The sequence below is a fragment of the Procambarus clarkii genome, chromosome 68, assembly GCF_040958095.1.
Source record: "Procambarus clarkii isolate CNS0578487 chromosome 68, FALCON_Pclarkii_2.0, whole genome shotgun sequence".
In the NCBI taxonomy this organism is placed as follows: domain Eukaryota; kingdom Metazoa; phylum Arthropoda; class Malacostraca; order Decapoda; family Cambaridae; genus Procambarus; species Procambarus clarkii.
Genome location: NC_091217.1, coordinates 12,743,585 through 12,758,489, shown reverse-complemented (window position 1 = coordinate 12,758,489; position 14,905 = coordinate 12,743,585). Strand labels below are relative to the sequence as shown.

The 14,905-nt window shown below is 48.3% G+C and overlaps 1 protein-coding gene across 3 annotated transcripts in view; it reads left to right on the top strand.

The window, feature by feature from the left end:
* LOC123774818 (regulator of telomere elongation helicase 1 homolog) overlaps positions 1 to 14,905 on the top strand; it is a 94,414-nt gene that overhangs the window by 27,274 nt on the left and 52,235 nt on the right. For all 3 annotated transcript variants that reach the window (XM_045769472.2, XM_045769473.2, XM_045769474.2), the window contains exons 10-11: positions 4,564 to 4,707; positions 9,537 to 9,673. In XM_045769472.2, coding sequence (XP_045625428.2) covers positions 4,564 to 4,707; positions 9,537 to 9,673 — 281 coding nt within the window. The remainder of the gene's footprint in view (positions 1 to 4,563; positions 4,708 to 9,536; positions 9,674 to 14,905) is intronic.

The window sequence follows — 14,905 nt, the reverse complement described above, 5'->3', positions numbered from 1 at the left end:
CTATCATAATTGTTTGTGTGTAAATATACTGTTATGGCTGTAGCACAAAAATTAAGCATATAAAACTGGCTTTGAATGTAATGAAATGCCAATTTCTGGGTGAGCCCTGTGTCTCTGAAGCTACTATCTCTGATAGTGTATCATACCACTAATCCCATCAGTCACGGAGCTCTATGGCCTACTGGGAGCCAAGAGCCAGAACCTGGCCCCCTCACAGAGGTGCAGGAAGCAGTGACATTATATATTAAGTAACTCATTTATGGCACCACCGAGGAAGGCACCCAGAAAGTCGGCGAAACAAAACAAACCACTGCTGGCTTTAAACGAGACCACAGCCTCCAGAATGGCTATAGAACAACTAACAATGTAAACAAACAATTGAAATTTCATGAAACTAGCACCAGCTTGTTTGCCCCACCTCACCATTCATTTGGTGGGAGGAGGGAGGCAGCCAGGAGTAAGCCAGCTGCTCCACCCTCAATTTGATGAAGATGCAAACCTGATGACCTGAAGAGAGGTAGGGTGTCGGGAAGTCAATGGGGCTCACCCAGAAATTGGTGCTTCATTATATTCAATGCTAGTTTTCTGGGGAAAAGCCCTTGTGGCTCCCTGAAGCTAACTACCCATGGAGAAGAGTCAGTAGGCAAGCACCAGGGAGAAGAGAGAACTGCCAACACAAAAACGATGAAGAGCCGCCTGGCTGAAAAAAGCCAAGCCAAGACCACAGAAGACCACCAAAGCCTAGGCACCCCAACAGGAAACAGGACTTCCCAAACCCAGGACAACTGGAACCCCCACGCCCATAGGATGGTAATGAAGAAACTGCGAACAACCTGAAAAGGAAAAGTCTTGGAACAAGGGACCGAGGAGACTGGATCAACCCACAATTAGGAATCAAATTTCTAGTTTTATGGAAAATAATGAGTTGCACAACCCAGGACAACATGGATTTAGAGCGGGAAGATCCTGTCTGTCACAGTTACTCAACCACTATGACAAAATCACAGAAGCTCTAGAAGAAAGGGAAAATGCAGATGTTGTATACACAGACTTTTGCAAAGGCGTTCAACAAATGTGTGCATGGGGTGATAGCACACAAAATGAGGTCAATGGGAATAACTGGTAAAGTAGGATGCTGGATACTCAATTTCCTGTCGAACAGAACACAGAGTAACAGTCAATAAAATAAAATCGAGTCCAAGCGAAGTTAAAAGCTCTGTACCTCAAGGTACAGTCCTTGCACCGCAACTGTTCCTTATTCTCATATCAGATATAGACAAAAATACACGTCACAGCTTCATGTCATCCTTCGCAGATGACACAAAAATCAGTATGAAAATTACCTCTGCTGAAGACATTGAAAAATTACAAGCAGATATCAACAAAGTTTTCGATTGGGCAGCAGAAAATAACATGATGTTTAACAGATAAATTTCAGGTACTCAGGTACGGCAAAAATGAGGATCTGAAACATAATACAGGGTACAAAACACAATCGAATTTGCCTATAGTAAAAAAACAGTATGTCAAGGATTTGGGAATAATGATGTCCGACGATCTAATGTTTAGGGAGCATAACCAAGCAAATATTGCGTCGGCCAGAAAAATGATAGGATGGATTACGAGACCTTTCAAATCCAGGGATCCCATCACATTGGTTGTACTCTTTAAATCACATATGTTGTCCCGTCTTGAGTACTGCTCAGTACTCACCTCCCCCTTCAGAGCAAGAGAGATTGCTGAAATAGAGGGAATACAGAGAACATATACAGCACACATAGACGAGATAAAGCACCTAAATTATTGGGATCGTCTCAAAGCTCTCCAAATGTACTCTCTAGAAAGGAGACGAGAGAGATACCAAATAATATACACATGGAAGATACTGGAGGGCCAGGTCCCAAATCTACACAGTAAAATAACAATGTACTGCAGTGAATGATTTGGAAGAAAATGCAGGATTGAACCAGTGAAGAGCAGAGGTGCCATAGACACAATCAGAGAACACTGTATAAACATCAGAGGTCCGCAATTGTTCAACGTCCTCCCAGCGAGCATAAGAAATATTGCCGGAACAACAGTGGACATCTTCAAGAAGAAACTAGATTGTTTCCTCCAAGGTGTGCCGGACCAACTGGGCTGTGGTGGGGTCCACAGTTGCTTGGAGCGGTCCTGTGGGCCGCTCCAAGCAACAGCCTGGTGGACCAAATTCTCACAAGTCAAACCTAGCCTCGGGCCGGGCTTGGGGAGTAGAACTCCCAGAACCCCATCAACCAGGTATCAACCAGACTTCGGAGGCTGTTCTGGTATCTTCGGGGCAGCCCCTTTTACCGCTCTCGCGATTGTTGGGTTCGACCTCTGGGATCCTTGTGTCGGTTGCTGCATCTTCAGGTTTTTTGGGGTTTGGTGCTTTGGTGCCTTCCCCTTCCCCTCGCTCGATGTGTTCACAGACACCTTGTCTCTCGGCTGGGGTTTTGTAACCAGCACTCACCAGGCCAGCCAGGGGCATTGGGCTCTGTCCTTCCGTTGGGCTTACAGCACAGTGCGGGAGTTTGCGGCTGTGTGGCAGGCACTGCGACTGATTCGGTTGCCTTGGGGCTTGGTGATTCGACTCCATTCGGAATGCTCATCTGTGGTTCGTTGTCTCAACCGGGGGAGGGTCTCTGCTGTCTATGGCTCTTTGGGACTGGTTGCTTTGGGTAGCTCTTCTACCGAGTTCTCGGGGTTTAGCTTTCCTGCGCGGTTCACATTCAGTGTATGTACAGTGTCCTGGCGGATGGCCTATCTCACTTCATTCCTCTTTCTACAGAGTGGACGGTCGACGCTGCCTCATTCCTGTGGCTTTGTCGGACGATCAGCTGCACGGAGGTGGACCTCTTTATGTCGGCTTAGTAAAGCGCCTTCCCATATATGTGTCGCTGTTTCCCGACTGCGAGGCATTCGTGGTGGATGCTTTCCAGCAGGACTGGTCGAAATGGGCTGGCCCCATGGGCCAGCCACCATGGGCTGGCCTCATTGGTGGCCAGCCACCAATGGGCTGGCCACCGTGGGCTGGCCCCATGGTGGCCAGCCTATCTTTGGTTTCAGATACTGCTTGCATGGTGTCCGAACCTGAGGGTTTTTCTGCGGCTCTGCTTCTTTCAGCAGGTTGGGCCCGTGAGGTACCTTGCTACTTTGGCTTACTCTTCTGCACTTTGCATCTGGGTTTTCTGATGTGGGTGTATCGCCAATTGTATGATCAGGTGGCTTCATTGATGGTGTCCCACCTGCAGTCTGCCTCTCAACGATAGTATGAAGTCTCCGGGTGGTCTTTCTGCCATTTCCTTTCCTTTGTAGGATTTTGTCTGTGTCTGTTCCAGTTGTTTTGTCCTCTCTTTCAGGACTGGTGTCTCGTGCCGAATACTGTCTCCTCTTTTCCCTTTTCCCTTTGCAAGCTGCTTCAACTTGAGTTCGGGGCGGATGTCACTTCGTTCCGTTCTGCAAGCTCTCGTGCGTTTTTTCACCTCTAGCCTGCTCATGCGCTGCCCAAGCCCTTTTGGTGTTTGGACCGGGGGGGCTCTTGTTTCTCTCTTCTCCATGGTTTGTAGTGGTCCCTTCTGTCTGGGATTATTTTCTCAAGGATTTGATTTTGTTGGCTTTAGCCTCTGGAGGTTGGGTGGGGGAACTTCATGCTCTTGGTTCCCTGTTCCAGGGCTCGTGTCTCTCAGGTTGTCTGCAGGGTTATCAAGTCTAGCCAGCCTGCAATCTACCTTTATGCCCCATGATGTGAGTAAGTATGCAGCTCTGGCTACTGTCTTTGGTAATATATCTTGGATACATATTGGGGGGGGGGGGGGGGTTGGAAATCGAAGAGGGTCCTAGCCACCAGATATTTTGTTAACGTCCTGGACCCTCTACGGCCTTGTGTTGCCTTGGGACGTCTGTTGCCGCCAGTTGTCTCGTCTTCATCGTGAGACCTGCGGTGCTGCCGCTTCCTGGGTAAGTCCCTGTTTTTACTTATCTGTGGTTAGATGGCTTTAGGGAGCTGACGAAGCTCCCCTCAGAAAACCAGCATTGAATGTAATGAAACTCCATTTTCTGGGTGAGCTCCAGAGTCTCTCTGACACCCCTCCCCCCCTTTTGTCAGAGGTTTTAATTACGTATTTTTTTAACTGGGGGGGGGGGGGGGAGTGGTTCAGCACCAAACTAATATGGCACATGTCAGTTTGATAGCTTCAGGGAGCCTCCGGGGCTCGCCCAGAAAATGACATTTCGTTACATTCAATGCTGTTTTTTTTTTTTTGGTTAGTTGTAGTCACTGATGATTTATTGATGTTCCCATTTCTGGACTGTACAATAAGATAAATTATACCAATCATGATGAATGTGTGTGTTTAATTATTTTTCTTCTTAATTCAAAGGCAGGAAGTTATGCAGATAAATTTATGTCTCTGCTGAGAGACCCAATGTTCAATTGTGATGCTTTGCTGGAGCTATCTAACTCATAACTCCATGTACTTAACATGTGAAATACAAATATACATAATCAAAGGAGTTTTATTGTAGCTTATTCTTTACTTACAGATACAGTACTTGACAACAACCAGTGCTTCCCCATTTCAGCGTAAAGGAGCTGGTCTTCAGAAGTTTTCTGACTTAATAAAGATTGTTTTTAGCAAAGATAAATTTTCACTTCAACACATGGAATTTGTAAAACAGTGCTATAAGGTAAATTATAATATGCTATCATAAATATTGTGTTTTAACTCTGCTTTACATGTATATGCATGCTCAGGAATTTGATGCATACATATATTCTAGTATTTTGTGTATATGTATGTACTGTATACACACACATGTCTGCTTCTCTGGAGGGAGAAATAGACATGTGGCTCTAGTGGCTCCCTGTAGCTAGCCACTCTGGTTAGCTCCACACTATTAAGTCACACCTGGCCTTTGTGAGTCAGTAATGCTGGAAACCAGAGACCAAAACCTGGCCCCCCTCTCACAAAGCTACAAGGGATCAGGATTCACCAGAACTTAGGAATCACCACCTGAAAAAGGAGTGAAGCAAAACAGACAACAGAAAGGTTAGAAGTAAACAAACTACTCGGCATATAATCCACCCAGTAGTTAGATCATTCACCCTCTAGTACCAGCTGCCTACCCAAAGAGCTGCGCATTTATGTTCATTTGGTGTCTATTTTTGGCGAGTCACTATCTAGGAGTGAGGCCTATCAAACAGCAGCTGCTTTATGCTTGTTTTCCTGTATGCGGCTTGGTACCTCTGGATGCTCCACTGAGGGGCCCCAGTGGTATTTAGACATGTGGAATTGAGTGACTAGTGGTTTTCATTTGCTCCAGGTTTGCCCCCCCCCCCCCTTTCTCCATCCCCATGTCATCTGGCTCGGTGCACCTGGCCTCTTTTTCCCCTTCTCTGGGTTTCAACACTTTTGAGAGTTTCAGAGTTTGCTGTGTTTGTCCCTGGTTTTGATTTGGCTTGTTCATTTTCCCTTTTGTCTACCTCCACATTTGTGTTTTCTTCCTCAATGATGTTCTGTCCCTGCTGCTTGGGACCTGTTTTCTTGGGTCAGAAACATGCTTGTTGTGGGTCTAGGGACACTTCTGTTTGGGTCAGATTCTCGGGCCATAGTGCTTTCTCCAGCGTTCCCCCCCTTCTTGTTGGCACTGTTCTCATGCATTACACAGGAGTAATTGCTTAAGTGTAATTACAGGATGAGAGCTATGCTTGTGGAGTCCCGACCTCCCAGTACTATGCTCTTTGTCATATGATGCTTTGTAACTACTGACAGTTTTGGCATCCACCACCTTCTCATTTATTTCAATCATCTATAACTTAGTTTGCAAAACAACTTTCCAATGTTTTACTCGGGGAAGCCCCTTCGGTTTTATGAAGTTATCCGGGCTGATATGAACGTATTAGACCGTGGCATCAGTCAAAGTGAATGGAGTTCTGCCTATCGGGGACCATGAGCCAGAACCTGGCCCCCCTCAGAGAGGCACGAGGAGCAATGACCTATAGAAACCTCCGTGTTGTTGGAAGCATTCTATGTCTGCCATCGACCGGGTCAAGCACCCAGAATGGTAGGCACCTCAAAACTAACCTTACCTGGTTAAAAAAAATTGCTACTGAAAGCCGAACTGTTGAACAGAACTCCCCAAACTAAGACGAGCAATCTAGCATGACGTCACAACCGTCACTGTGCTGCTGTCTACGCAGCTTCCCCCTCCCCTGGCGTGATAGGGGCTGACTTGAGTGCGCTTGCACCCATTTGATCCCAACTGGTTTCTAGGCAGTTGTGCGAGTCTGGTCCTTGACAGTGCTCAGTGCTGTGGTCCTGTTCTGAGGTAGTGTGTGAATCAGGAGTAATTTCACAAGTACTGTACTCGGGCTGCATGCGCCTCAGGTTATCTTCCCTAGGTGCCCTGTAAATACTACCCTTGTGGCTTGGGGTTACCTTCCCTAGGTTCCCTGTAAGTACTACCGTTGTGGCTTGGGGTTACCTTCCACAAGTTGCTTGGGACCTACCTCCACTGTGGTCTTTTGCTGCTTGGTAATTGCCTGCCCTTGGAGTCAGCTGGGGCATTTCTTACGCCACTGTTTGCCTCTGGGTAGGAGGTAGTTTCGTCACTGGTAGGGGCGCAAGGTACTAATATAGCAGCTGGTTCTGATCTGCCTGGGGATGTTGTATGCTTAAGGAGTTTTCCTTTTATTTTTGTTTTCTGCCTGGTGGGGTGGGGGGGGGAGTCTGCCCTTTGTGTTATTGACCTGTGTGTATATGTATGTGAAATTACCTGAGTGTAGTTACAGGATGAGAGCTATGCTCGTGGTGTCCCGTATTCCTAGCACTCTTTGTCGTATAACGCTTTGAAACTACTGACAGTTTTGGCTTCCACCACCTTCTCACCTAATTTGTTCCAACCGTCTGCCACTCTGTTTGCGAAAGTGAATTTTCTTATATTTCTTCGGCATCTGTGTTTAGCTAGTTTAAATCTATGGCCTCTTGTTCTTGAAGTTCAGGTCTCGGGGAAATCTTCCCTAATCAATTTTATCAATTCCTGTTACTATTTTGTACGTAGTGATCATATCGCCTCTTTTTCGTCTGTCTTTTAGTTTTTGCATATTTAATGCCTCTAACCTCTCCTTGTAGCTCTTGCCCTTAGTTCTGGGAGACACTTAGTGGCATGTCTTTGACATGCCACTAAGATGTGACTGTTTCTGACATGGTTGCTATCTTGAAACTGAGGTTGCCCACGGCCGTATGGCATACTGGGAATTCTTTAAAGATGGCGGATGCTCACTGGAGGCCTCAGGTCTCCATCTTACACCCATGTGACCAGGCGCCAGTTTTGAATCCTATGATATACCTTCGAGTGCCTCATGGCACTATGTACACCCCTGATCGAGTGCCTTAACCCTTAAACTGCGCAACACGTCATATGCAGGGTTGAATAACTTGCAATAAATATGACGCGATGGAGTACTACACAAGATTTAAACGGCCCGCGGATACACAGGGTTCACCTCGCCTTCATCAGGGCTCTTGGCATAAACAGACGCCATTTAAAAAAAAAATTGTGGGCCACATTCCCAGGTATGAGCGAGCCACCAAGGCTGGCGCACGCAGCATGAGCTCACAGCACTGCTGTTCAGCTTGTGACCCACAGCATCGCCCAAAAAGCCATAATATATATGTTCATGCTATTATTTAGCGATGATAGTATTACAGAAGACCCCTGACTGTGATCAAAATGACCAGGATTCTGACAATAGCAGGATTGTTGTGATAATTAGGGCTATAGTGGGAGGAGTAATCTTGGTGGGGAGGGAGGTAGCATTGTCTGCTGACTCTGTGTGACCACCTTTTACTCTAGACTCACTATAGCAGCTTAGTTGTTCTCTATGGTGAACAAAACATGCAGATACTTATATATAATGTCTGTATATAGTGAATAAAAGCAAAAACAGTATGGTTATCTTGAGGTTATCTTGAGATGATTTCGGGGCTTTTTTTTTTAGTGTCCCCGCGGCCTGGTCCTCGACCAGGCCTCCACCCCCAGGAAGCAGCCCTTGTCAGCTGACTAACACCCAGGTACCTATTTTACTGCTAGGTAGCAGAGGCATAGAGTGAAAGAAACTCTGCCCATTGTTTCTCGCCGGCGCCCGGGATTGAACCCGGGACCACAGGAACACAAGTCCAGTGAGCTGTCCGCTCGGCCGACCGGCTCCCTGGTGGGAGGAGAATGTGGGCGAGTGAGGTGTTGAGGAAGTGAGTGGCTGGCTGGTGTGTTGTGGTCACTCCTTGTTGCTTTTTGACTCATAATACCAACTTAGTGGTTCATTATGGTGAACAAAACATGCAGATACTTATATATAACTTGTGTATATAGTGTAATAACCGACAAAGTATTTGTTCACTGTTTGATGAACATAATAATTGAATCAACAGTATACACACCATAATTTTGAGTACAGCGATGATTCACACATTTTATTATATAAATATATCACACTACACATTATTGAATAATATTACAGTAAAAAAACAGAAAAATCAATCAAGAGACATTGAAATAATTAGGTAATTATCTCTTTGTGGCCACTCCTGCATGACAGCTGGGGCGGAGCACGTCTGGGACGCCTGTTTTTTGCCAGACTTCCCCGCCCTATAGCGGGAAAAATATGCCACTTACAATTTTTTTATTATTTTTCCCATGATCAGAGAACACAAATTAACAGGTTTAGAAGAAATTTTTTTTTTGTTATGCGCCTGTGGGTGACGATGGCCAAATAGCCCTTAGCAACACAAGGGTTAAGGCACCATGTGCAGTTCAAGGGTTAAGTTTGAAAATATTTTCTTTTGTGAATTTAAATGTACATTATAATTAATACAAATGTTACATAATGTATTGATGGAGCGCAAAAGCCTAGCCAAAGCTAAGAGAACCTAACGAAACCTTCAATTAATTAATTCTACTCAAACCTATACAGAGAAAGTATTGAGCTGATAAATGTGTACTGTATTGATCATTCACACATCTAAAAGGCCATGGTACATAGATTTCTACCATTGTTCTAGGAGATCTTGTATATCTGCCCAATGCCAGTTTCTTAAGAACAGAGTTAATGTGGAGATAATTATATTAATAAGAGGATGAACAGATATTTAGGTAAATAGATGGTTATGATTACAAATTGTATTGAGAACATGATAAAGGATTACTGTATATAGACAAAAAAAAATTATATATGTTTACAGAATAAATATTTTTACTTATAGTACCTTGTTACTTTTAAAATGAAGCTAGTTTCAGAAAGCTAATTCACCTTGAATATTTGTGATGTTTCTCTATAGGAATCATTCTTTATAGTAAAAAATAGTGGATATTTCTGTTCAGTTTTAAATACAAAAAATATAGACAACTAGTGATGTATGTACTAGAGATGACTATTTACATTGAAAATGTTACTATTAAACCTGCTTAACAAGACACAGTATTTTAATTGCTGCAGCTTTAATTTGTTGTATTTTAAGGTTCATATCAACACAGAGGAGGTAAAAAAGAAGCCTGGTGGTCGTCAGGATGTTTGGGGTGCCGCCCCAAAAGCTAATCCCATCAATTCCAAGGTTGGACGACTTATATCCTACTGGTGCTTCAACCCTGGGTTTGGGTCAGTTAAATCATCCTTTGTTTGGGTTTTCAGCATGCTGCCAAGTAGTGTATGTAGCTCAATAATATTGCCATTCCATGTTACTTTCTGTTTCTTATTGACTGCCATTGTATTCTTTAACCACTGAACTACTGTGCTGCGCCAACCAAGAAAACTCGGTCGGTGGGAAACTACACCATCCGAGAAAACACTTTTTGAATATTTTGTACCCATTCAAAACGCGTGCACAGTAGGTTGTGTACGAAATGGACTCTTGGGACCTCTAGTGAGAATCGGCCATTTTGGAAAAAAATCCTAGAATGTCCTAGGGCTGCTGGTTGGGTTAGTACTGAGTGAGCAACCATGGGTGATGCACATGCCTCTTGTTCTCAAACACCTGTCCGATGCAGTGTTGAAAGATCGCTCTCTGTCAGTGAAATTCAGACCTTATTGTTTGAGGAACATGAGGGTCATGATATTGGTGAAGCTAAGCGCAATAAGGACCTAATACAAAGGTCGGATGCAAGTGATACAGCACCTATGAGGATGGGCGCCGGCGAGAAACAATGGGCAGAGTTTCTTTCACCCTATGCCCCTGTTACCTAGCAGTAAAATAGGTACCTGGGTGTTAGTCAGCTGTCACAGGCTGCTTCCTGGGGGTGGAGGCCTGGTCGAGGACCAGGCCGCGGGGACACTAAAGCCCCGAAATCATCTCAAGATAACCTCAAGATATGATACAGCGAATGTATCCAGTTGTAGCTCTTGAGTGTCACCCTTGCCCACTTATGCGATCTCCAATTTGTGTAGATGATACATAGATGAATCATTTTCTGGGGTCGGTGGTGATGCATCTGATACAAGTATCATAGATGAACAGTGTTATGAACAGTGATGAACTTCCATGGTGGTATTTTCCATAAATATTTTCAAGAATAGCTGAACCTCTTCCAGAATGGCTGAATCTCTTCCTGAGTGACTGACATTCTTCGAGAATGACTGAAACTCTTCCAATGAGAGACCTTACAAAGCAATCTTTTCAAGACTACCTTACAAATGGATCTTTTCCTATATTCTTTTCAAGACTACCTTATGCTTTACAAGATTGGCTACATACCACCTACAGGTACTAAAACCAAGGGTGTACGTGAGTGCGTTATTTGCAAGCACACAGAACGAAGAAACAGATGCAAAACTCTATCTGTACCCTGGTGCAACGAGAGCGAAGTCGGCTGTGTACCATGGACTGCTTCATTGATTATTACTCATTTCTGAAGTACTGAGTGTATAATACAGTGTGTTACTGTGTAAATAGTATGTGAAAATGTACATATTGTAATTTTAGTGAATTTTTAGCTAATAATATTGTGACAATAAACATTTATTGTCGACACATTATCGACACATGTATCACAGTTCCATGGAACATTATTAACGTTATACTGTATACATATTGTAAAGGACACAAATATGCATCATATACGATAAAAAAACTAATAAAGCCGCATTGGAAATACATAGAACAAATAATTGAAAAAATATATATATATGGCAACTCAGTGCTTGAATGGCCTGACCGTGTCTAGGAGCTTCACGCACAGGCAACCTGCAGCCCATGATGCCCCCTTGTCCATGTCCCTACAGCCAAAGTAAGTGGATTTTCTGGGGGGAGCCCCGTCGGCTCCCCGGAGCTATCCCAGGTTGATATGCTAATGTCAGACTTTGGCATCAGTCATGTGTATGGAGTTCTTAGGCCTACCGGGGACCACGGCCAGAACCGGGCCCCCTCAGAGAGGCAAGGGGAGCAATGGCCTATAGAAGCCCCCGTGTAGTTGGAAGCATTCTATGTCTGCCATCGACCGGAACAGGCACCCAGAAAGGTAAGCGCCCCAAAACAAACCCCTATTCTGGTTAAAATTGCTACCTAAAACCGAACTAGTGGATAGAACTCCCCAACCGAAAACAAGAAAACTAGTGTGACGTCACACACTGCCGCGCCGCTGTCTGCGCAGCTCCCCCCTCCCCGGGAGGGGGAAGGGGGAGCCCCAGACCCCCCGCGCCGGCTACCCACACCTCAGTTCTTGAGGCTGATGCTATAGGCGATGGTCGTGTGCTCTGGCTCCGGTGTCGCTACTGCACTGTGCTTTGCGTGTGGTGTTAGTTTTGTGTGTGCGAGAGCCAGGAGTTATCTTCAGTACTCGGGCTGCATGCGCCTAGGGCTGCCTTCCCTAGGTGCCCTGTAAGTACTGCCCTTGGGGCTTGGGGCCACCTTCCACAGGCTCCTCGGGGTCTGCCTCTGCTGGTCCGTTTTACCTTTCGGTTTTTCGGCCGCCTGTTGGGCTCTTGGGTGTTCTGTTCTCCCTTGTTACCGGCAGGTAAGAGGCAGTTTGCACTGGTAGGGGCGCAGGGTGCTGCTCAGCTTGTATTTCCCGACATCGCGGCCGGCTCTGTTCCTTGGGGTTCGCTGTCCTCTTGCGGGGTTTTGTTTTTCTTTTTGTTTTTGCCTGGTGGGGGGTTCTGTCCTTTTATTCAGTTTGTTTTTGCCCTTCCACTGTTCTCCTCGGTGGCGCCCCCTGCTAGGTCCCCGTGAGTGTACACGTCCCTGGGGTTCAGCTTTAGAAGTTTGCTTGGTAGTTTTGGGCGCCGGTTTGCAGCACCCTGCCTGAGACTACCTGAGCGCGAGTCCTCTTAAAGTAAACGCTCAGGACCCTGGGAATCCCCTAGGGGGCGCGTGGGTCCGATGGATGTGACCCCGGAGTCCCCACTCGCTGTGTGCGAGTTTGAGGGTTGCTCGGTCCCCTTGTCTCAGGGTGACCCTCATTGTTTTTGCCTCTGCCACGCTGCCTGTTGGGTCGGTGATACTTTCGACCCTGAGTCCTGTGAGTGTTGCTGCTTGCTTGTGACTCAATTTACCCAATCCTCTGATGATTCTATTCGAGTACAGGCGGCACGTGCGTTGCAGTCTAGGTTTCGTCTGTTGCAACGCGCTCGGTTGGTTGCTTCCCCGGATGCCCCGGGGCTGCCCCGCTTTGCTTTTCGAGACCCGGACTTGGGGGTGGGGGTCGCTTCGATCCTGGTTCAGTCCGCACCTCCTCGTCCTTCCCCTTCTGTTCGTTCTGGTCCCCCGCCCCTGCTTCCGGCCCCGAAGCATCTGAGGGTTTCGGGGTCGGAGCAGGGGTTACTTGATCTCGAGACTCGGGCAGCTTCGGGGGTTGCCCCTTCCGGGGGGGCGGCAGAGGCATTCGAGTCTTGTCTCCCGGCCGAAGCTTCAGGGTCTGACCAGTGGGCCCCCCTTCCTCCAGCTTTTCCGGCTGCTCCGTCCTTGTCTTGTGGGGTCGGGGCTTGGGGAGAGGACTCGGCCTCGGGTCCTGTGGTGACGGACCTCGAGGCTGGGGAGGGGCTGACTTGGGGGCCTTGGGCCCCGCTGGACCCCGCCTGGGTTTTTCTTCCCACTGAGCGGGGCTTATTGTTACAAGGAGTGGGGTTTTCTTTTCCCCCCTCTGCGTACGAGTTGGATTTGGTGTCGGCCCCTCCCCGGGTTCGGTTCCGTGTTCCCCCGGGTACGTCGGTTCCGTCCTTCCGGAGGTTTTCGGCTTATCGCATCCAACCTGGTGTGGTGCGAGCGGCCTTTGCAGCTTACCTCCTGCGTGACCCGGATTATGCCTCGGAAATGGATCCGTCCACGTTCAGGTTTGGGACTTCGTTCCCTTTCTGGCTCCGTTACGAGGTTCCGGAGTCGTCCTGGCTAGCAGACTGCCCCTTGTTTGGTCTGGATTCCTGGCATTCCTTCTGTCGTTCCCGCACGCTGGAGTGGCGGGAAGCTTCCACGGTGCTTCAGGTTTTCCTGGGGGGTGAACTTGCGTACCTGAATGAGTGCTTGTTTGCCCCTGCCCTTCCCCGCGATGTGGGCGTTATTCAGCTCCATGTGCAGGTTCCCTCCCTTTCGGCAGCGCTCGTGGCGGAGGACTTGCGCGCCCGGGGCCTTTTGTGTTCGGCCTTGCGGTTCTTTTCCCTCCTGGAGCTGTCTTCGGATTGGCTCATGGAGGATGTGGGGACGCTTGGGTCCGTCCCGGGGTCCGGCACCTTGTCCTCGGCTGCGCGTTCGTCGGCTGCCTTGTTGAAGCTGTTCACGCCGATTTTGCGGGATGCGGTTTCCCTGTTCTATGCTTCCCGTCTCGCGTGTCGGCAGGCGGAGCTGGGTTCCTCCGTGGAATCTGCTTGGGCTCTGGCTCTTAGGCGTTCTTCACCTTTTTGTCCTCTCCTGTTTGGGGAGTCGGCCGTGGCGCAGTTTATTCAGCCTGCGTCGGCGGCTTGTCGTCCGATGTCGGACTTGTTGGTTTTCCGGGGGTCCCGGGGTGGGTCTTCCCGGAAAGGTCGTGCCAGGGCTCGGGGTTCCTCTCGTCGTGGTAGGCCTCTGGTGTCAGGTTTGGGGTTGGCTCCTCCTGCGGACCCTCCCTCGTCTGGTCGGCGCGGTGTTCGCGCTGTGCGGGGTTCTGGGTCTCGTAAGGGTCGCCGGCCCTTTCGCGGTTTGCCCCCTTGACGGGGCGATGGGGGGCGGCTTGCGCTGTTCGCCCGCGCCTGGTCCCACGATTCGTGGGCCTTTCGGGTCGTGTCTCGCGGCCTGCGGTGGCGTTGGGTGGCCCCTCCCCCCTTTGGGGGGTCGGGGCTGGCAGGGCAGGCTTCTTCCCCTGCGCTCTGTTGAGTCGTCTTGGAGTGGGTACGCTTGGGCGTCGTCGAAACGACGTCGTCCCTCAGATGGGTTTCCCGTCTGTTTCCGGTTCCGAAACGGGACTGCGCGGACCTGCGGTTCATTCTGGACTTGTCCCGTCTGAACCCCTGGGTTCATTGCCCCTCCTTTCGGATGACTACGCTGTCTCAGGTTCGGCTCCTCTTGAAGCCGGGAGCTTGGATGATGTCCCTGGACCTCCGGGACGCTTATTGGCATGTCCCGATTCATCCGCGGTTCAGGGACTGGCTCGGTTTTGTAGTGGGGCGTCTGAGTTACCGCTTTCGTTGTCTCCCGTTCGGGTTGAACCTGGCACCTCGCGTGTTCACACGCCTTACACGGGTTGTGGTGGCTCGTTTGCGTCTCCTAGGTGTTCGGGTGTTGGCCTACCTCGACGACTGGCTGGTTTGGGCTCCCAGCCAGTCAGCTTGCTTGCTAGCCAGGGATTTGGTTCTTTCCCAGCTCGCCGGGTTCGGGTTCTTGGTGAACTGGAGGAAGTCCCATCTGGTTCCCTCTCAGGTTCGGACTTG